The sequence below is a fragment of the Poecilia reticulata genome, chromosome 10 (assembly GCF_904066995.2).
Source record: "Poecilia reticulata chromosome 10, P_reticulata-male-v2, whole genome shotgun sequence".
NCBI classification, from domain to species: Eukaryota; Metazoa; Chordata; class Actinopteri; order Cyprinodontiformes; family Poeciliidae; genus Poecilia; species Poecilia reticulata.
Genome location: NC_088839.1, coordinates 4,138,578 through 4,160,461, shown reverse-complemented (window position 1 = coordinate 4,160,461; position 21,884 = coordinate 4,138,578). Strand labels below are relative to the sequence as shown.

General features: G+C 41.2%; 2 protein-coding genes across 9 annotated transcripts; both read left to right on the top strand.

Moving 5' to 3' along the window:
* The first annotated feature begins 35 nt into the window (after positions 1 to 35).
* spdl1 (spindle apparatus coiled-coil protein 1) lies at positions 36 to 11,169 on the top strand. The gene is made up of 14 exons (XM_008419740.3): positions 36 to 1,867; positions 2,771 to 2,932; positions 3,511 to 3,678; positions 3,773 to 3,967; positions 4,044 to 4,193; positions 4,798 to 4,896; positions 5,322 to 5,432; positions 5,530 to 5,670; positions 6,739 to 6,845; positions 7,602 to 7,722; positions 8,250 to 8,316; positions 8,400 to 8,576; positions 8,721 to 8,790; positions 10,122 to 11,169. The coding sequence occupies exons 2-14, from the start codon at positions 2,771 to 2,773 to the stop codon at positions 10,258 to 10,260; spliced, it is 1,707 nt and encodes a 568-aa protein (XP_008417962.2). The 5' UTR covers positions 36 to 1,867; the 3' UTR covers positions 10,261 to 11,169.
* Positions 11,170 to 12,044: 875 nt separating this feature from the next.
* Positions 12,045 to 21,123, top strand: sil1 (SIL1 nucleotide exchange factor). 8 transcript variants are annotated; one of them, XM_081611854.1, is made up of 13 exons: positions 12,045 to 12,063; positions 12,313 to 12,384; positions 12,521 to 12,615; positions 17,848 to 17,983; positions 18,302 to 18,407; positions 18,509 to 18,593; positions 18,670 to 18,756; positions 18,884 to 18,979; positions 19,076 to 19,197; positions 19,281 to 19,377; positions 19,447 to 19,611; positions 20,090 to 20,254; positions 20,362 to 21,123. In XM_081611854.1, the coding sequence occupies exons 3-13, from the start codon at positions 12,526 to 12,528 to the stop codon at positions 20,557 to 20,559; spliced, it is 1,347 nt and encodes a 448-aa protein (XP_081467980.1). In that variant the 5' UTR covers positions 12,045 to 12,063; positions 12,313 to 12,384; positions 12,521 to 12,525; the 3' UTR covers positions 20,560 to 21,123. The 8 variants fall into 8 exon arrangements, with proteins under 8 accessions (XP_081467980.1, XP_081467978.1, XP_081467977.1 ...); XM_081611852.1 differs by having other exon boundaries at positions 12,491 to 12,615; XM_081611851.1 differs by lacking the exon at positions 12,045 to 12,063 and adding an exon at positions 12,152 to 12,170 and having other exon boundaries at positions 12,491 to 12,615.
* The last annotated feature ends 761 nt before the right edge of the window (positions 21,124 to 21,884 follow it).

Sequence of the window (21,884 nt, the reverse complement as noted above, 5' to 3'; positions counted from 1 at the left end):
TTTCTTCTGTGAATAGCTCTTTCCTTAGATTTCCGGTTTTACTTCCAGATAATTCATCCATCCATTTTCTTTACACCCTTGTCCCTTATTGGGGTCAGGAGGGTTGCTGGTGCCTATTTCCAGCTAACGTTCCGGGCGAGGGGCCTTCCAGATAATTATCAGGAATATCTCTGGGCCTTTCCATCCTAACTTTAAATATACAAAGTCTGTCATATGGCAAAAAGCATGATGTTCCACCTCCAATCTGGAATTTTCCTACCTAGCATTCAGTTCAATTAAAAAATTTGTAATTTATCCCAAACGGAGATTAAGTGTTGGAACTAATGTCACTCAAGTGTACTTGAATGGATGGTGAAGCTGTGGGAAGGAAGAATAACCTGTAAAAGTCAATATTACCATTAATCTGAAGAGACCTCTGACTGAGACATGCTAACAGCTCAATTTCCATGTAGCAGAGACAACATTCCCCAGCATCATGACCTGGATGACTGCTAGTCCAACTCATTTGCTTTTGCCACTTTAAATCTGTCAGGCTGTGCTGTTAGGAAGCCAAGCAGAGTGATGTTGGGGATATGATCCTTGTCCAGTATGAACAGTTCTGGTATTTGATTTTTGGGGATGCCATCGCCTGCTCCCAATTGTTAAAATAAGACCTTGTTGCCACAGTTATGCATCATAACTGTCCCAAAGTAAAGGGTAAAAGCAGAAATCCTTCCAGCATCCAAAAACATGTGAAATAATTGTCCAAACATTCAATATCTCAACCCACAATTATGAGCACAAGTCTAGCTTAAGGAAAAAAAATCTGAACTAAAGTAAAGTTTCTCCAACATGCTGCCACTGTGGGTTATTCTAGGTCAGTTAGAAGCCTGGTGTGTGTTACAGAGAGTTAAACCCTTGTCTCATCTGACCAGACTATATTTCCAGTATTTAAATGTCTGATCTCGCTTTTTGCAGCTTCTGTACTTCATATGTTCAATACGTCTCCCCTGTGTCATTTCACAGAGTTATAAAAACTTCATTTACAGACCCATTTATGTGTTGATCTTGGTGTTTCAATCACATCTGCTCTGGATTTCTTCAAAGCACTATTGCGACATTTTTGCCACGTTCATTTTCTCCCTTGTATTTTCAAAGTGTATTTTGAAATGGCACGATTAAAGATATGCTTAGAAGTTCTCTCTATGATTTAGGCAAATGTGGGGTTTCTTGATTTTTTTATCTTCATTCACATGGTGCTGGTAAAATTTTTGTCCATTCTTTGGGTATCACAACAAAGTTATCTAAAAAACGTGTCTGTCTGAATGTTCAAATACTTAATGCTGCAAAATATCTCAATATGCATTATGGAGGTGACGGCAATAAAGTGGCCAGTGTGTGTAGGACAGAATATTAAGGGTTAATGAGTAAGACATTTGAATAAAATAAATAAGAAATTTAAAGTGTAACATTTACTCAAGAAAGGTAATTTACAGAGCACTTTTTATATATATAAATCACAAGGTTCTTCACAGTAAGAAAAGGAATAAAACACCATAAAAAAATTAATAGTAGAAAAAATAATCATAATGGAAAGTAGACAGACACAACAAAACAAAAGAAAAAAATAGAAAAAAATATTAAAATTTTAGTTGAATGATTGTCCAAGGTGGGGAAAGCCTTCGAGTACTTTTATTATACATGATGTTTTTGGACCGTAACAACATAGCAATGGGATTTGTTTTTAACTATTTTCATTAACAGTGATGGAACTGAAAGTTGACCGTTAGATGTCGCTGTGGCTAATGTTAATCGCCTTTGGTTTGGTTTGTCGCGATAAGTCACGGGAACTCGATTCAAACTGCGGCGGGTTGAGACGGACGAGAAGGTACAGTGCTTTTTAAAAACAATATAATAGCAGATTTTTGTACTCAGTAAATAATAATGCTCAGTGTATTTGTCATAATAATACGGCTACCAGTTTTAAAAAAAGATAAATGCTAACCGACAACCGCTGGCGAAAATGTGTTTAGTGTCTTACGTGAAAGGGTTGCTTTCTTTCGGCGGTTGACATTTTTATACGCTTAATTATTGCTGAATGGGTTCATAAACCTTCCTGAGGATTCAGTAATATTTCCATGGTAAACATTATAAACCATGTTTGTTACTGTCTGTGAGTCCGTCCATGGCTGCCACAGAAAAAAGTATGTTACTTGCTGTTTTGAAGTAAAGTTCCGCAAGTTGATAACAAACAACACATTTTAATCAGTTCTACTGCATTGAATCGACAACAACAGAAGGTCAATTAAAAGGTCACATCTCCTTGGTAACGCAGACCAATAAAAAGAAGCCTATATTCTCATATTCAGTAGAGCAAAAAATAATTGTATTAGCTTACTATCTCTAAGAAGGGATCAAACAATATGAACAAAAATGCATCTATTGTAACCATTCATAAATAGAGCTACGTTTAGTTTGATTTGTTTAAAAGGAATAAAGTAAATGTTTTGTTTTTGCGCTATGCGATATTTCTCTACCTTACTTTAAATATGTATCTAAGACATTGATAGGAAGGATAAATGTTTGTACTTTTGAAACAGATTCTCTGATGCTTTCAAGGTCAAAACCACTGCTAGAACACCAAAGTCAGGTGATATTTGTCAAGAAGCCTCTCTATCCTCAGACCTGTTGGAAAACATTCTGTGAATTGATGAGACAAAGTGAAATGTGGCTGCCAAAGACAGGATAATAATAACACCACTGCTGAACTAATCAGTGTTTTACCTCTCAGATGCCTCCAGAGGAGGAGAATGAGCTGCTGCGTAGCCAGCTGAAGGAGAGCGAGGAGCAGGCTCGTCGCGCCGCCCAGGCAGGCCTGGACCTGCTGAAGCAGCAGGACGAGCTCCAGGAGCAGCTGGAGGAGCAGAGGGTGGAGATGACCAACGCTCTGGAGGTGTGGAACTTGGTCCACACAGTCTGAAGTCTGGGATGTCTGCATCTGAAAATGTAGATTTAAGATATTTTAACCAGAGCTGAAGTGATTAATCAGATTAATTGTAATTAATACATTATTAAAACCAATTATTTTGCAATCTACTAATCGATCTATTGATCTATTAATAATTAAGCTTCACCTGCTTTATATTCTGTAAAAACAAAACATCTCCCATGTTTTGCTGTCCAATTATTATTTAGTTGATAAAAAAAATTCTACAAATAATCAAGCATACAGTGAAGAAATATTGTGTTAAAGCGTTTTCTACAGTAAAATGCTAATTTTCTTATTTAAAACAGAACTGAATAGTTTTAATGTATTTCCAATTGTATAAAACAGGCTTAAGTGGTTAAATGAAACATCTGCAGAATGTAGCAAATCTTTTATGTGATGAGTCATCTCAGTAAGGGATTTATAAAATAATCGTTAGTTGTTGCCCTGATTTCACTTTTTGTGAGAAAGTTGCAGTAATAGGCAAAATGTAGGATGCAGTTTCCACCTCTCAGCTCTGTTGTGAGCAGCTGTGTGTGCCGTAGGCTCTGGAGCAGGACAAGTACTCCCTGCAGAAGGAGGTGGGGCTGAAGACCCGGATGCTGGAGTCTCTGCAGTCGGAATACGAGAGCATGAAGAACCTGCAGAAACAGCAGCTTCAGGAACATCTGGAGAGGAGCCACAGCGTGGCTCTGACTGAGCACCAGAACAAGGTAGAGCTGTGAGGCCGAAGCAAACCATCACACACTCCTGCTCTACAGGCCCACGGAAGACATGGGAGATCTGAGTCCTAACCACTGTGTGCAGATCCTGAGGCTGCAGTCTGCTGTGGAGGAGTTACAGCTGAGTGAAAAACAGCTTAAGCACAAGCTGAAGGTGCAGGCCGAGACGCTGAGCAGCAAGATGGAGGAGCTGCGTGCACTGAACGAAAACACCCAGAGCTCCATGACGACGGAGATGATGGAGGTGCAGCTGAAGACCATGGAGCTGGAGAGCGCTAAGGTGAGACACATCTGGACGGCGGAGCACGGGTTTTGATGCTCTGTACCGAGCCTGAGACAGACTCCTGCTGGTCCAGGTGGAGCTGGAGCAGACCCTGCAGGAGAGTCGCTACAGAGAGCAGCAGTTGGAGCTGAGCAACAGCCGTCTGCAGAGACAGCTGGAGCGCCTCACTGAGGAGAAGGAGGAGAGGGAGAGGGAAGCTGTGTCCTGGTTCAACACCCTGGAGGTAACCTTTCTGCCTGGCTCATCTGCTCTCTTCCTTAGGTCCAACTGACTATGAGTTTTAGACCTTAAAGAGAAAACAGAATCTGTTATAAAAGGTGGGGATGCACCGATCCACTACTTTTCACTTCCAGAACCGATACAGATATCTGAGGAGTAGTATCAGTCGATACCAATCCAATACAGAAATATAGCTGAATTAACTTAAAAAGTTTATTTTTTTTAAACACATGCAAAAATGTACTGACTTACAAATTAATTTGTTAACTGTGCACCAGTACAGCACATTTAAATACATCTATAAATTCAAAGCTTGGTCAATCATGTAAAACCAACTTTCATTTGTTCAGTCAGTGCAATTAGGAGTATAGCACTGAGTGTAAAATAAATAATAAAGAATCTGAAACAGACAAAATCAATAGGCTCACTACTTTGGCCAAACATGTAAAAATAGATACAGATATTAATATTACAGATTAAAGCATCTCTAGTAAAAATCCAACAAAAAGTGTTTCTGTTCTGGATCTGTCAGCTTGATGTGATGAGACGTAAAGCAGTGTGAATCTGTTTCTGTCCCTCAGTCAGATGTCTGCTTTGTTTTTAAACAGAAATCTCGAGAACTAAACCGGGATCTGCAGATTCAGTTGGATCAGGTTCTTCAGCAGGCCCAGGATCCAAATAGCCGGGGCAATTCTCTGTTTGCTGAGGTAAACACAGAGATGGCACACACTCACTGTGTTCCTATCCAAGTATCACAGGAATTTTGAGCAAACTTTTAAAGGTTCAGTATCGTGTAAAATCAATAATATGTTGTAATGCTATTCCCTCATCAAGCACATACCTGTAGTGTTGCCTTGATTGTTTCATACATGCTTGAGAAATCTCCATGGCAACGCTGGTAAAAACATTGTTAAAGGGTTAATAAAGGAGCCATTTTGTGATGACTTCCTGAAAGCGGAGCTTCAGAGAGAGCAGAAGGTTGTAAAAAGGCAAAGGCCCAATTTCATGGACTTTAAATTAGGAAGTCAAATTTGATATGTGCAATATCTTATAGCAACTGAAGGTAACATAGTTACTTAATTGTGCTTCAAAATGGAAAATAAACAACTGAATCATGTCTGTTGTTTTCCAGCTGGAGGACAAGAGAGCTGCAATGGAGAGACAGCTCATCAGCATGAAGGTGCAGCATCAGTCGCTGCAGAAAATGCACGCCTTCAGTAAGCAGCAGATGCAGCGTATGAAGGTAGAGTGTGTGACAGAGGACAGCTTGGTTCTTCAGCACCCAGCTGCAAATATAGGATTGGTGCTTTTCATGGAATGACCATGAAGGTGGTGTGCAGGTCCAGATTGCCACTCTGATGCAGCTGCAAGGCTCCAGGGCTGACCCTGCTCAGCTGGAGAGGCTGCAGTCCATGCTGTTGGAGAAGAACACAGAGATCCAGAGTCTGATGACCAAACTGCAGAGGCTGGAGAAGATGGAGGTGAGCACAGAGCTTCAACCTGCTCAAATTTCAACTACAAACATCAGCAGGAGAGATTTTAATTTGTAAACCGACACACAAAGTAGAGCAGACAAAACTGTTAATGATATATATTTTTCTTTTTACAAATAAGTCTGAAAAGTGTGGGGTGGATCAGTATTCAGCGCCTCAAGTTAAAACTATGTGAAAAAAAGGTTTTGATTACAAGTACATCTGCAGATGTCCGGTATATGCTAGTGACAACAACCATCCATCCATTTTCTTTCGCCCTTGTCCCTCAGTGGGGTCGGGAGGGTTGCTGGTGCCTATCTCCAGCTGGCGTGCCGGGCGAGGGGCGGGGTACACCCTGGGCAGGTCGCCAGTGTGTCACAGGGCAACACAGAGACACACAGGACACACAACCATGCACACACACACTCACACCTAGGGGCAATTTAGACAGACCAATTAACCTGACAGTCATGTTTTTGGACTGTGGGAGGAAACCGGAGTACCCGGAGAAAACCCACGCATGCACAGGGAGAACATGCAAACTCCATGCAGAGGGACCGGGCAGAGGGACCGGGGCCGGGAATCGAACCCAGAACCTTCTTGCTACAAGGCAACAGCTATACCAACTACGCCACTGTGCAGCCCGTGACAACAACCACTACAAGTTAAATGTTGCCTTTACATTTAACTATGATTCTCAAACTTTCAATATAATAAGTTCTAAAAACTTAATTAAAAGAATAATTTGGTATAAACTGATTAATTCATATCTGCCCAAACTGTCACACTTCTTCTGGTTGAGGGACAGGAAATAATTGAAATGTTGAAGGCTGCTTCATGCTAGCTGTGCTAACGCTACGACACTAATGTTTAAGAGCAACTTCAAATGATCAGTAAAGCTCCGTCCCTCATCTGCGACTTTGATGGAGTAAAACTCCTGCAAGACATAAGGAGGCGATATGAGAACTCGTACAAAGGAATTTGTATTGATAATGATTACTTTAGCTTTATTTACTAAAAACGTGTGTGTATGTATATATATATATATATATTGTGTGTGTGCGTGCCTGTGTATAGACGTTGCTGAAGTCTCAACCAGCCAATCCCGTCCAAGCAGAAGCAGTTGGTGGTCAGGATGAAACGTACTACACTGACCTACTCCAACTCAAGCTCAACAACTCTGTGTGAGTTCAGCCTTCATCATCATCATCATCATCATTACAGTGTTTGATGTTTACAGACTGAAATTAAACTAAGTCTGTAAACGTGTCACTGTTAAACAACTTGAGTTATTTTTTAACATATTGGTATGAAGTAAAGTTGGGCAAATGTTCGAATCACAACTTCTGTTTATTTTTCATCTTGTTGCCTTTTGTTCAGTTCAGTGATAGTGACGCAGTAAAGGATTATGAGATGTTTAACTGGAGCAGAGAAACAATGTAGGCAGAGTGTTTGCTTTTACAAGGCCTCAAAATTCTAGGGATCTATCTATCTATCTATCTATCTATCTATCTATCTATCTATCTATCTATCTATCTATCTATCTATCTATCTATCTATCTATCTATCTATCTATCTATCTATCTATCTATCTATCTATCTATCTATCTATCTATCTATCTATCTATCTATCTATCTATCTATCTATCTCTCTATCTCTCTCAACCTATATATATATATATATATATATATATATATATATATATATATATATATAGGTTATCAGCCATAACAGCAGTATTGATACCAGCTAATGATTTTGACCCAAATGTTCATATCTGTGCATCCCTAATAATTATGCTGAAAATATAGAATTGTGGAAATTTAGGGAAATTTGGCAGTTTCAAAAGAAGAGGAACACTGTCCCAATTTAACACACTGAAAGAGTTTGTGCTAACGTGTGTGTGTGTGTGTGTGTGCGTGTGTGTGTGTGTGCTCAGTAAGGAAGCCGAGCGACTGGGAGATGAGCTGTCCTTGCAGAGGATGAAGTCTCTGTCAGAGAGCCAGCGAGTACTGGAGCTGGAGAGGAAGCTGTTTACGTCTGAGCGGCTGCTCAAACAGGTAGAGGGTGGCTGGTTCAGTCAGTGGTGGGGATTTATTGCATCGTTTATCATTTACAGTGATAAATTTCTTATCATGAGAAGAATTTTGATTTATTGTTGTCACTAGAAATTTCAGTTAATGTCTAAAATCACCTAGTACTGTCCGTATTGTTGGGGTTGTTAATTTTCCCGCTCTTCTTTAAATTGAGAGTATCAATACATTTGAAAGTATAATTAAATGTAGTTACTTTGAGCAGCTTAGTGATACAAATCAAACTTCTTCATATGACTAATGTCCTAAATAAATGTATTACAATTTTTTTTAAGAGCAGTACTTGTGTTTGTGGAACTTTGACTGCTGTACCATTCAGTCACATAAAATTAACTAAAAAAGGAGTAATAAGTAGTTATCACAATAGTACTATAAAATATTTTGATGAAACTTTCCGTCCATTTTGCCCAGCCCTTAAGTGTATATAATCTGAGGAGGACAGATCTTCTCCTCAGGCTGCGACACCTTTAAGATCTGAGTTTCTGTTCCTGCAGACGCAGAGCGACAAGATCAAGCTGCAGCTGCGTGTCGAGGAGCTTCAGCAGAAATATGAACCCAAAGGTAGTGAAGCAAACCTCCGGCGTCTGTTAGCTGTTCTGCTGTCTGCTGCTCCGTAACACTGCTGCTGCCTGGAATCTCTGCAGAGGTGAAGAGGAACCCTGTCCAGAGGAAAAGAAAGGAAAAGCTTCCTGTCGATGTGAAGCCTGAACCTGACGGGAGCACTCACAGAGAGCAGGTTGTTGCTGTAGAGACTGAGAAGACGGACAATACGAAAGTGGGCCGTGAAGATGAAAACAGCCCTGCAGAGATGACAGCTGCTGGTATGTAGTAAAGTGAAGGGAGGGTCAGAGGTGAACCGTGTCACCTTCCATCCCCCAAACACACCTAGAGAGGAGAGTGTAACCATCATGTGGAGCTCAGGCCATCATGTGTTGCAGCTACTCATCATTTCCTCTATGTTCCAGCACCTGAGCTGAAACCTGCCAAGTGTGTGAAGATCAGCTCTGCTCAGCCTGATGTGATCCCCAGTCCCAGGTCAGTACTGTCATCATACAACATCAGCTCAGAGCCATAACTCAGGTTTCTACTGCTGCTGGGAGCTACAGATGCACCGGCCAATACGATCCGGTACAGAAGAACAGTGCTGACTTTAAACCTTTATTTTTTTTCTAACACAACAAAATGTACTGAATTATAAATTTATTTTGACACTCTATGCTAGCAAAGCACACTAAAATACACCAGTAACTTCATGAGTTTGGTTAAAACATGTTAAAACCATTTTCATTTGTTTAGTCAGTGCATTTAGGAGTAGAACAGCCAATGGAAAAGATATAATAAAGAATTTGAAACTGACAATAACGATGGGCTGACTATCTTGGTCAAACAGGTAAAAATAAACTACAACAAACCTTCAAATGGTTCAGAAAGTGAAACTAGGAATTCTACATGTAATGTAAAATAAATAATAACCCATGATGTCACTCAGAGTACAAAGCATAGATCTAGACTGGACAGACTAGATCTGGCACATACCTGATCTAGAATATTTTTCAATATCAGATCCGTGAATCTTTATTTAAAGCGGACTGGGATGGACGAGGAAATCAGAAAAACATTTGTTTTCAGTTCAGTTTCTAAAAATTTAAAATTATGGGAGAGAGTGAACTTATCAAATGACAAATGTGCTTTTCATATTCATACCAGAGGAGTAAATATTGTTATGGCCTTCATATGTTATGATTTATCTTCAAATGTTAGTAGAACACAGAGCAAGTTACATTCATAAAAACGTTTTTAAACCAGTATGGAACATTTGCAGCTTTGAATGTATAAACCCTAAGAGTCCCCCATGATTGTAGCTGTCTTTACTTGTCGCTGTTTCTATTGGACATGTTTAAACAATCAATCCTAAAGGCTGTATAAATAGGTCACTATTATTTCCTAAGTATCTGGCATGACATAATGTAATTGGGTCAAATTACATATTTCCAGTCTAGATCTGTTTTTTTCATCCTGTCTTGGGTAAATTCTTGTGACATTGTAGTTTATATAAACCAGAGAAAGACTGCAGTTCATAAAATACATCTGAAGGATCCCTTTGATGTTTTACCCAGCAGAAAACACACCTGCAATTAATTCAATTAAAATTTTGGTCAGATCCCACAATTAAGACAAATGGATGTATTTGCTCACAGAAATGTAAATTAATAAAATGGCACCTGTAAGGGGTGGTGATGATTCTGAGCCCCTCCTACCACCCCCCGCATAATACACACATTAAACCAAACACACCATGATGCAAACATTGTCCTGCTGAGTGACTAATAATATGTATTTCTGTGTTTGTTATGGTTGACCCTCAGCTGGCCTGTGACAGACCAAAAGGAAGAGACAAAAAACAATCAGCACAACAACCACGAAGTGAGGAGAAAGAAACCAAAAACAGAGGGGATCTACGTCACCTCTAATGACACCATGGAGAACCAGTGCGCCCAGCAGTAGAGGTCTCCACCACCGCATTAAACCTGTGTGTGTGTGTGTGTGTGTGTGTGTGTGTGTGTGTGTGTGTGTGTGTGTGTGTGTGTGTGTGTGTGTGTGTGTGTGTGTGTGTGTAATAGTGGAACGCTGGGGAGGCTCTAAAATGTTTGATATTTCTGTTCCTAAGTTATAACCATGTTTTCCAGAACTTTACTGTTAGCTGTTAGCTCTGTGTTTACATATTAAAGAAATTACAACTTCTAACACTGTGGCAGGTGTTAACACTTTGACTTGCATCTCTCCTTCCTGGAAACATGGAACTCCTTTGGATCTATTATAACACATGGAACCGTTAGATATTTATAAAATCTTTTTTCCACTTTCACTGTGACTTTGAAAACTTGACATCATGACAATTCATTTCTAAATGAACTAGATTTTCTTAAATAGATCTCGGAAAGAGGAGCTACACACTTTTTATAGCCATCTGTAAGCTTCTGGAATGATCCACTGTTTGATCTCTTGTTTTTATCAATAGTTGATCACTGAAGTTGCCTTGCTGGCACGGGCCTGAACTTTGAGGATAGTTCAAATCGTCACCTTCCTAATATAATGGCCTAAATCATTTTTTTTGCCTAAATAAACTTTTGGCAAAAAATGACTTGGGCAGTTATTTTAGGAAAATGATCCTGTTTAAATCAGTTGATAATGAACTGAAATTAACTTGCTTCTGTTTTCTTTATTGTGATTCAAATAAGAAACTGAAGCTAACATTAACAAAGAACTTATGCTACTTTCTCCTAAATTCTTTAGCTTTAGATCAGAAAAATAAATGTCTTGTTCTGTTTCTTTGGCTTTGTGCAATGATAACCTGACTACAGAAAAATTTGGAAATCATCCTCTGTATTACAATAAACTGAGAGTTTTGTCATCTCAAGTCTCATGTGATGCTGAAGATCAGGTACACACTTAATGTATACAGGGACAACAGGAGCAACAATCTGACCTGAATTAAAGTGGATCACATTCCCGTTCTGTGACAGCTGACCCTACTGTCACACAGACCTGAATGGTAACTGTTTGTTTTGTTCATCCTTAACATTAATTTAGACATTAGTGAATAGTTTAGATTTTTATTTTTGAAAATTATTTTCATTAGTTTGACTTTGTAGTTAACTACAAAGTCAAACTAATGACATTTAGTTAACTTTATTTGTCAGTTCTTTATATTTTTGTTAAAAGCAACAAATTAATTTATTTGTTTTAAGTTACCAGTTTCCTTTGGAGCTGCTGCCGGAGGGTCAGAAGAGCTCCAGCTAATTGACATCCATATATGGCTGGCAAACCTCCTCGGCGGGCCGTTCCATTTGTTTGCCAGGGGACAGGGAAATTTGGTTTTCTTTAATTTAATTTGACCACTTCTTTAATGTTTCTTCTATTTGGTAGTTTCAGTCTAATGTTTGTTTAATTTAAAGATTTGGTGTTGTATTGATTAGTATTTGTTTAAGTTTTTGTATGTTTAAATTACGCCTTGTGTGTCAGCTGTGGTCTGATCAGCCACTATTTAAGCTCCCCTCATGTCTTGTTTGTTAGGTCAGTTTTGTGCTCGAGTTCTTTGTGTTACTACCCGAGTTGGAGTTTGTTATGTTGACCTCAGTTTTTGGGCCCAGTTCTTCATTGTTTAATTATTTTTGAACTTTTTTGTAATAAATTAAGATTATTTTTGGATTCCATTCAGCGTCTCTCTGGCTGGTTTATGCAAGAACCCCCACAGGAACATTGTCCCAGTCCGCCCCTAAGGAAGAGAAATGGCCCGAGACCGAAATGGTAAAGCCACCCCGCGCGCCTACTGACATTTTTATTTGCTGAAATAACGCTCCAAGCCGGCAGAGGGCACCATTAAGTAGCTTTACTGCTGACCAACTGAAGAGGGGGTACGTTTTAACTACGTGGACCAATGAGAGCACTGGAATCATTCCGGTGAAAGACAGCTGTGTTGATGTTTACGTGGTGACAGTTTGATGATACACGACTCTGCAGGTGAGTTCAGAGTAACATCTGCGTCACATTTTTCAGTCGGTGTTCGAGAGAGCTGCTTACGAGGCCAGCCTTGGTAAGAACCCACCGAGGAGCCTCGAGTCTTTCCAGGTTGGTCCAGCATAAGGAGCTGAAAGCTGAACTCACTCCCACTGTCAGCTTTCTGCCAACATTAAAACAACGTGGGAACAGTCCAACGTATTTCATGTGTCTCTAGGCTCACTGTCCTGATATTGTCCTGTTCCAGTCATCATGAGGCTGATTTTCTGTTACTTTGGAGGAGCTTCTCTCAGCTGCTTGTTTCTGGTTCTCCTGCAGCTGCACTGCTCTCTCAGCCAAAAGGTGAGTTTTAACCAATCAGTATCTGGAATATCATGAACCTCTCCAGGTTACAGTGTAGAGCTGTTAACTCGGGTAAAAAACAAACTAAAAAGAATTTCAGAAATTGCTTGACATATATACACTGCTCAAAAAAATAAAGGGAACACTTAACACAATATAACTCCAAGTAAATCAAACTTCTGTGAAATCAAACTGTCCACTTAGGAAGCAACACTGATTGACAACGGGGACCCTCGTCGGGTCAATCAGTGTTGCTTCCTAAGTGGACAGTTTGATTTCACAGAAGTTTGATTTACTTGGAGTTATATTGTGTTGTTTAAGTGTTCCCTTTATTTTTTTGAGCAGTATATTTCTAGTATTGCGCCGCTCAGGGTGGCACATTGGAGTAGCTCTGTCACTGAATTTTTTTTTTTTTTTTTTTTCAAACTTTAATTTCTGACAAATGTCAAAAAAAATTCTTGGGGAAAATTACTTTTTTTGGACTACCGTTCTTTCTTGATTTGGATGCGGTGTAGCTGGGCAGATTTTTGCCAGTCGTTTTTATACTTTGCTATTTTGTTATGATGCGTAACCATAACAACAGGGTGGCTTACAGCAATTAATATTGGAAAAGCTGAAATAATTCCACAACTGAAGCCAGAAATCTCAGAGGAGTTGAAAAGGAGGCGTGGTGGGGAGCAGAGAGGAGGAAGTTCAAATCATCTTTTCCATCCATCATAACGAGCAACCCTGGCAAAGACTCAGAAAGAATGCAGTATAAATATTTTATTGATGCATGGCTGCAGGATTATATCCCCAACTCCAGCATCCCTCTGCTAGGCTTCCTGTCTATACGGCTATACGAGCAGACAGATTTAAAGTGCAGCAGGAAAAGAAAGGAGGTGGATTAGCAGTGCTTCTGTCATCCAGGACATGTTACTGTGAAGCCTCGTCTCTGCAGTCCAGACATTGAACTCTTGCCATTAAGTTTCCATCCATATTATTTACCAAATGAATTCACAAGTGTTATTTTGGCAGCTGTTGACGTGCCACCTTCAGCTGTTGCTGATAATGCATGTGACGTCATTTGTTCTGTTGCCAAGACGGACACAACACCCCAATGCGTTTATTGCAATATGTAGTGATTTTAGTCATGCCCAGGGGCGCTGACAGGAATATTGGGCCCCCCCACCCCACTTCGCGCAACTACTGTTAGTTTCTTGAGTCTATCTGATTCATCAAAAGCATCATAATTTTAAAGACTTGCAACTGCCTTGCTTTCTTTGGTCCAATACTGATCCTAGCACAGTATTTACTGCTAGTGAATTTTACCTGCAACAGTCCACATACAATACAGCAAATAAATTGCTTAAATAAAAAATAAAAAAACGTGCAAAATATACATAAAACAATCCAGACTTCTCAAAAAAATGCTATGTAGTTGCATTTTATTCAAGCTGGAGTATGTAACTTTAATAAAAAATGTTTTCTCCATATTTGTTAAAGCTGTCACAATGTTGCGACAGTTTGCTATGAGACAGATAATCTGTGAAATAAATCAATCTCCTCTACCTGCTCCCTGAACTACTGTTGATAGCTAAAGTAATTCACCGTTCTGACCTAAAATAAATAAGAACCAGGAGGATTATTTAGTATTCTTAATCAACTTCATTCACTCACAATGTGCTAATGGTGGAGAAACGACTTGTTACAGGAAAACTGTACATCTGCCATGATTAGTAGCTATATTAACTAAATTGAGCATTCACAGTTTGGGAGGATGAGCAGCCGCATGAGATTGTGATTGACAGTGCTAAAACCCGCCTCCTGTCTCTGGTTGTTTCTAGATAGCACTGGGAGAAGGCAGAGGAAATAATGTTTTCACAAATTATCTCTCATGCCACACTGTCACAACACAATGACAGTTCAAACAAATATGTAAAACAATATTTTTTTTTTTAATAAAAGTTACATACTGCAGCTTTAATTTCACTTAGGAGAGGACTGGTCAGGAGGGACATGGCTATATATATGTATATATATATATATATATACACACACACACTGCTCAAAAAAATAAAGGGAACACTTAAACAACAAAATATAACTCCAAGTAAATCAAACTTATGTGAAATCAAACTGTCCACTTAGGAAGCAACACTGATTTACAATCAATTTCCCCTGCTGTTGTGCAGATGGAATAGACAACAGATGGAAATTATTGGCAATTAGCAAGACACACTCAATAAAGGAGTGGTTCTGCAGGTGGGGACCGCAGACTACTTCTCAGTACCTATGCTGTCTGGCTGATATTTTGGTCAGTTTTGAATGTTGGTGGTGCTTTCACACTCGTGGTAGCATGAGACGGACTCTACAACCCACACAAGTGGCTCAGGTAGTGCAGCTCATCCAGGATGGTACATCAATGCGAGCTGTGGCAAGAAGGTTTGCTGTGTCTGTCAGCGTAGTGTCCAGAGGCTGGAGGCGCTACCAGGAGACGTGGAGGAGGCCGTAGGAGGGCAACAACCCAGCAGCAGGACCGCTACCTCCGCCTTTGTGCAAGAAGGAACAGGAGGAGCACTGCCAGAGCCCTGCAAAATGACCTCCAGCAGGCCACAAATGTGCATGTGTCTGCACAAACGGTTAGAAACCGACTCCATGAGGATGGTATGAGGGCCCGACGTCCACAGATGGGGGTTGTGCTCACAGCCCAACACCATGCAGGACGCTTGGCATTTGCCAGAGAACACCAGGATTGGCAAATTCGCCACTGGCGCCTTGTGCTCTTCACACATGAAAGAAGGTTCACACTGAGCACATGTGACAGACGTGACAGAGTCTGGAGACGCCGTGGAGAGTGGTCTGCTGCCTGCAGCATCCTTCAGCATGACCGGTTTGGCAGTGGGTCAGTAATGGTGTGGGGTGGCATTTCTTTGGAGGGCCGCACAGTCCTCCAGGTGCTCACCAGAGGTGGCCTGACTGCCATTAGGTACCGAGATGAGATCCTCAGACCCCTTGTGAGACCATATGCTGGTGCGGTTGGCCCTGGGTTCCTCCTAATGCAGGACAATGCTAGACCTCATGTGGCTGGAGTGTGTCAGCAGTTCCTGCAAGATGAAGGCATTGAAGCTATGGACTGGCCCGCCCGTTCCCCAGACCTGAATCCGATTGAGCACATCTGGGACATCATGTCTCGCTCCATCCACCAACATCACGTTGCACCACAGACTGTCCAGGAGTTGGCGGATGCTTTAGTCCAGGTCTGGGAGGAGATCCCTCAGGAGACCATCCGCCACCTCATCAGGAGCATGCCCAGGCGTTGTAGGGAGGTCATACAGGCACGTGGAGGCCACACACAATACTTAGCCTCATTTTGACTTGTTTTAAGGACATTACATTAAAGTTGGATCAATCTGTAGTGTGTTTTTCACTTTAATGTTGTGTGTGGCTCCAAATCCAGGCCTCCATTGGTTAACGTTGATTTCCATTGATGATTTTTGTGTAATTTTGTTGTCAGCACATTCAACTTTGTACAGAACAAAGTATTCAATAATAATATTTAATTCATTCAGATCTAGGATGTGTTATTTGAGTGTTCCCTTTATTTTTTTGAGCAGTGTATATATGTGTGTAATTTAAATGCAAGCTAAGGTAAAACTGGCCTGGCTGCAGTCCAGACAAGACGTTGTTTTTTATTTATCATTTTAGAAAGATTGTTTGAATTTCTGTCAGCAACAAATATATTGTTTTTGTTGTGTAATTGTTAAAAGAACAAAGACACTGAGAAATCCCAATGGATTCCCTGGAAGGATGCCAAGTAGGTTGTCATTGGATACAGTGTTGCTCACCTTTTTCACTGGGATAGGGGTAAGGGATTTATGTTGGTTTCGGGGATTAGAGCTGCTGCTGACTGTTAAGTATGGTAAGAGGTACAGGGACAAGTTAAATATATGAATATCTTGGCATTTCTTTTCCTTAAATCATTAAATGCTATGGAGGCAAACGGTAGTCTGCAGCTAAGATAACTATGCTAAATGGTTGATAATCTCACAGTCTACCCACCTCTTGGAGAAAAACTGGGTTACAAATAGACACTCTTGTCTTTTTCTCTCTCTTGTATATCTTTTTTTTTTTTTAAACTTGACTTTATTAAACTTGACTGTGGCAACCTAGTAACTGCCACAGTCGTTCTTGTCATACTGAATGTTGCTGAAAACTTCACCGTCAAGCAGGAACAAGCCATTTAATGCAGATACAGGGGGGTTCAAGGATGTGTGCCTTTTGGTCTGGGAAAGGTAACATTTAATTTTTACTGCTGAAAACAAAAAAAAAAAAACACAATAACGGTAATTGACAGGGCCCTAATTTTTTTTCTATTTGTTGTAAAAATAAATAAATAAATAAAAATTGTGGGGACCCTCCTGTGGTCAAGGGCCCTTGCAATTGTCACCACTTTCCCCCTCTTCTGGTCTTGCCTCACTCTCTTCTGCACTGCCAACCTTTCACCAGTTTGTCAGCTGCTTCACTGGGGCAAACAAGATTTTGGATTTGTTTTATGCTAATGTCAAGGATACATCTCCAAACCAAGACCTCCTCTGGGAAAATCGAACCATAATCTTGTTTTTCCCTGCTCTGAATACAAACCCCTGGTGAAGAGACTACCTGTTAGGAAGATGGCTGTTAAGAAGTGGTCACAGGAAGCAGAAGAGGCTCTCCAGGGTTGTTTTGAAGCAACTGATTGGGCTACTCTCTCCCAGCCGCATGGAGATGACATCAATACCAGGACTGTGTGTGACTGACTACATAAACGTCTGTGTGGACAGCACCATCCCCACCAGAGCAGTGAGATGCTTCTCCGTTAACAAATCCTGGATCACCAGTGACCTAAATGAACTTTTAAACAAAAATATATTTTAGGGAACTAGACAGAATTTTGTGGTGGAGAATACAGAAGCAGCTCAAAGTCAAGATTACAGACAGCAAGGAGAAGCTGGAGAATAAACTGCAGAATAAATTTAAACTGTTTCACATGAATGAAATAAGGAATTGTAAAAAAAAAAAAAAGACATTGAGACCTTTTCCCCCCACTATCTGACATGAAATCAGATTGAGCTGTTCCTGTTTTTGGTCACTTAGGATTACCAAAATGAGTTCTAATTTCTTAAATGCCAAAATAAGTAGTTTTTTGTATTTATTTGGACATAATTGGGTATTACTAAATGATGATTTTACATTTCTTACCTGTGTCTGCAGTCTGAAGGTGCCTTAATTGTGGTGGAGAACACTGAAGGAGGAGGGGGTGCTGATGAAGAGGAGGTGACAGTTGATGATGATGATGGAGTTTTTGAGGTTGTTCAGCCTAATGAACAGTGGCAAACACTGAAACCAGGTGAAGTACCCACGTCTGTTCAGCTGCTTTTAGCTCGTTATGGTGAAGCACTCTTTGAAATGCACATACCTCAAAAATAACTTGATATTTGTACAAAGTATAATGAGATTCTGTTAATTATGCAGGAAAGCCAGAAAGTATAACCTAAAATATAGATTATTACATTATATTTAGTCTTTGACCATCCAAGCATTCATTGTCTTCTAGTAAACGTCAACTGTCCATACAAACATATGCGACTCAGTCTGTGTCTGTTTGACCAATGGCCATTGAGTCGTAACGTTGTTGTGTGTGTGTGGGGTGTGTGTGTGAACTCAGGCCAGGCCGTTCCAGCAGGCTCCCATGTGAGGCTGAACCTGCAGACCGGTGAGAGGGAGGTCAGGTTGGGGGAGGAACAACTCAAGTACTGGACCCAGCAGCACAGGTGGGTTCCTGCTAGCACATATGCATTGGGAAATGCTTTCCTCAAGGCTGAAGAGCAGTGGTCAAAGGTCAGTGATAGAAATGGTCATTCTGTGGTGGCAGGAAAGAGGAAAAGAGCTGGTCCTCCATTGATCCCGATGAGCTGAAGCGGGCCATGAAGAAGATCAAGGAGGACCAGAGCAGTCAGGTAGTGAGGCGCTGCAGAGCACTCCGTACTGACCGGGTTCTGCTCAGCACCGCCCCAACCCTTACTGTGTCTGCAGGACTCTGCGCCGTCCGAGTTCCGGCCGCTGGACGAGTTAAAGAAGGATATGGCTGAGCTGGACCTGCTGGTAGAGACGGATGTCCAGGTACACTCTGTAGTCAGCCTTCCTGTTCACTGCTGGAAGTCTTGCTCTCTCTCGCTGGCTCCCAACTGGAGATCAGATGATGGATCAGTTTGTTCCTTTCATCTCATGCTGTTTCCTGTGTTTGCAGATCATGAGGCGCCTGCTGGATCAGTTCAACAGCAGCAACTCCACTGCGGAGCAGAAGCTGAGCATCCTTCAGGAGCTAGAGTACCTGGTGCATCAGGTAGCATGGCACATTCCCCACGAGCTCACTGCATGTTATCATGTCACCCTGATGTTGGTGTGTGTGTGTGTGCGCGTGTATGTGTGTGTGTTTTAGGTGGATAATGCTCAAACCTTGTGTGCGATGGGGGGCCTGAGCTTCATCCTGCAGGGTCTGAACAGCTCTGATGTCCGACTCCAGGAGAACTCTGCTCTGGTCCTGGGCTCCGCTGTGGCCAGGTGCTGAGCCGGACTCATGCCTCCATTCTCAGCACATCTTAGGACGAAATTGTGTTCAGCTTTTTGTTGTGTTGGTCCTGCAGTAACCCGGTGGTCCAGGTCCAAGCAGTGGAGGGGGGGGCTCTGCAGACCCTTCTAACAACGCTGGCCACCACTCAGCCACTCAACGTCAAGAAGAAGGTAGCTTCCTGCCTGCACACCCCGCCGTCCAGACAGAGATCATTTAAATTTATGGTTCTGTGATTTTAGGTCCTGTTTGCACTGGCATGCCTCCTGCGTCACTTCCCCTACGCACAGCGCCACTTCCTGTCCCACGGCGGGCTGCAGATTCTATCGGAGCTCTTCAGGGCAGACGCTGGCGGAATCCTGCAAACACGCATAGTCACCATGCTGTACGACATGATCAGCGAGAAGGTACAAACCAAGTAGTCATCTTTTAATAAGCATGCTTTCTAGTTTTATAGTAAACAGGAGCACAAATATCCAGCAGCTTTTACTGGACCTGGATGCCGTCAAACCTGCATTTACTGAATTTATTAAACAAACATATTTGTGCTCAGAAACGGATTCCTGCAGTTTTTTTTTTTTTTTTGCTAATGCATAATTGATGAGCAGCACCCGTTAGTTACCGTATAGTAATAGTTTCAGCAAATATGTAAAAAAAGAAAAAAAAATTAATAAGTCACCTACTGCAGCTTTAAGTTCCATAAGGAATAAAAATGATTGTGTCCAATCAGCCTGCTTAATATTTTTCTTCTGTATGTAGATTTTTAAATGAAGGAGTTTGCAAATATTTCTTAAAAGGCCCCACAAAACTCGTGGTTTTTAGTTTATAAAACAGTTCTGTAATGGTGGAGTGGCTGAATCTGGTGTCTGTGTCCTGCTCCTCCAGGAGCTGATCTCCCAGGTCGGCCTGTACCCAGTCCAGGACCCGGCCCATGCTGAGCGGCTGCGTCAGTACTCCCAGGTGTCCCTGCAGGAGGAGCTGATGGAGGAGGGCTGGTGCTCTCTGGTGCCGCAGCTGCTCCAGTCTACTGAGCATGACTACAGGGAGAAGGTGGGTCGACGATCCCCAGCCTCCACTCTGCCCCTCTGCAGCTTCAACTAACAGATCCAGTACAAACAGTGGAACTGTGTGCTTACTTGGTGCCGTCTTGTTTGCAGGCTCTGCGGGCGTTGTTGGCAATGACTCCTGTGTGTCTGGATCAGTACCGCTCAGACGATGCTCTGCTGGGTTCTCTGCTCGCCCTCAGACTACAGTACTCAGAACTAATCCAGTCAGAAATGATCCTAGGAGAAGAGACCAGCTACTTCACAGAGATGGTGGAGCTTATAGACTCTCTGCAGGTCAAAGTGAAATGACCAGCACGTCCTGCTGAGAGGAAAGTAAACGCACCGTCAGGATAAAACAACCAGTACTGGAGTCTAACATCCTTCACAGGTTTACGAAGTTTTTAAACATGATCTGTGGATGCAGATCAAAGAGGAAATTCTCCCGTCTGGGATGCATTCTGTAATGCAGCGAAAAATGGTCCAGTTCATACATTTTAGACCCAGCAGGAGCTAAATCCTTTGTGAGTCTGCTGCTGCAATCACAGAGCTCCTGTTCCAGCACGAGTCCTGGCTGATGAGGATCTAAACTGACTGGTCCAACCATGACATGAGAACCTCAGTTACCTGCGTTGTATCCGTTGGTGCTAGGTGTTGCTGGGCCACCCAGACAAACCAGAGCATCCGTCCATCTTCCTCCACCAAAACCAAGAGCTTCTACCTCAAGTTTCTCTCTGGATGGTGATATTACACTCTGAAAACTGTTTCAGTATCTAACCAAAAAGTAATGAGGACTCGTCTGTTGGTAACTGAAGTATCTTATGGAAAATATTTATTTTTATTTAAAAATAAATAAATAAATAGTTTAAACACTAATGTGCTTTTGCCACTTTTGCAGTGCATGATGTAAAGCAGTAGAGATGTCTGGAGTGACAAATCATGGTTCTGTCTGGATTTGGCAGTAGCCTGGTTTGCAGAGGGGATTATGGTGTGGGGCTTTATTATTTATGTGTTTAAGTTTGGCTTCACCCGTTTCTTGCCAGTAAAAAGAACATTAATTTATTTAGTGATTCATGTTCATGCTGCCAGCCTTGAAGATAAGTTTGTTGTGTTAGAACTTAATTATGCATTGGAGTGCAACCCAGGTGTTCTCATCCAGCATCAGTGTCTGATCTCAAAAATCACTTCTGAAAGTATATAAAGAAATTCCTATAAACACTCTGAAACTCTGAGTTGAGCTGTTCTATATGTGATCAACTTTATGGGTAAAGAATGGGATGGCAGAATAGTGAATATTAGCAACAGTTTTGAGATCACAATTTAAGACTAGCCTAAATTTGGTTTGCCAATTCAGATGCTACGTTTCTAAAATTAGCAATTCTTTCTTTTTTGTAAATATTTAAAATCCAGTATGTCACATCAGAACAAAAAAAAAGTTCTTTATAAGCTAGGCAGAAAACAAAGATAATATATAAAGTAAAGGATATGAATAGTGCACAAAAAAGTGTGAGAAAAATAAAGCAGAAAATATTACAAATGCAAGAGGAAATTAAAAATTTTGAGCTATTAATATAGGTATAGAAGTTCGGCGGTCCTTAGGGGTGTGTATGCGTGCATGGTTGTTAATCCTGTCTCTG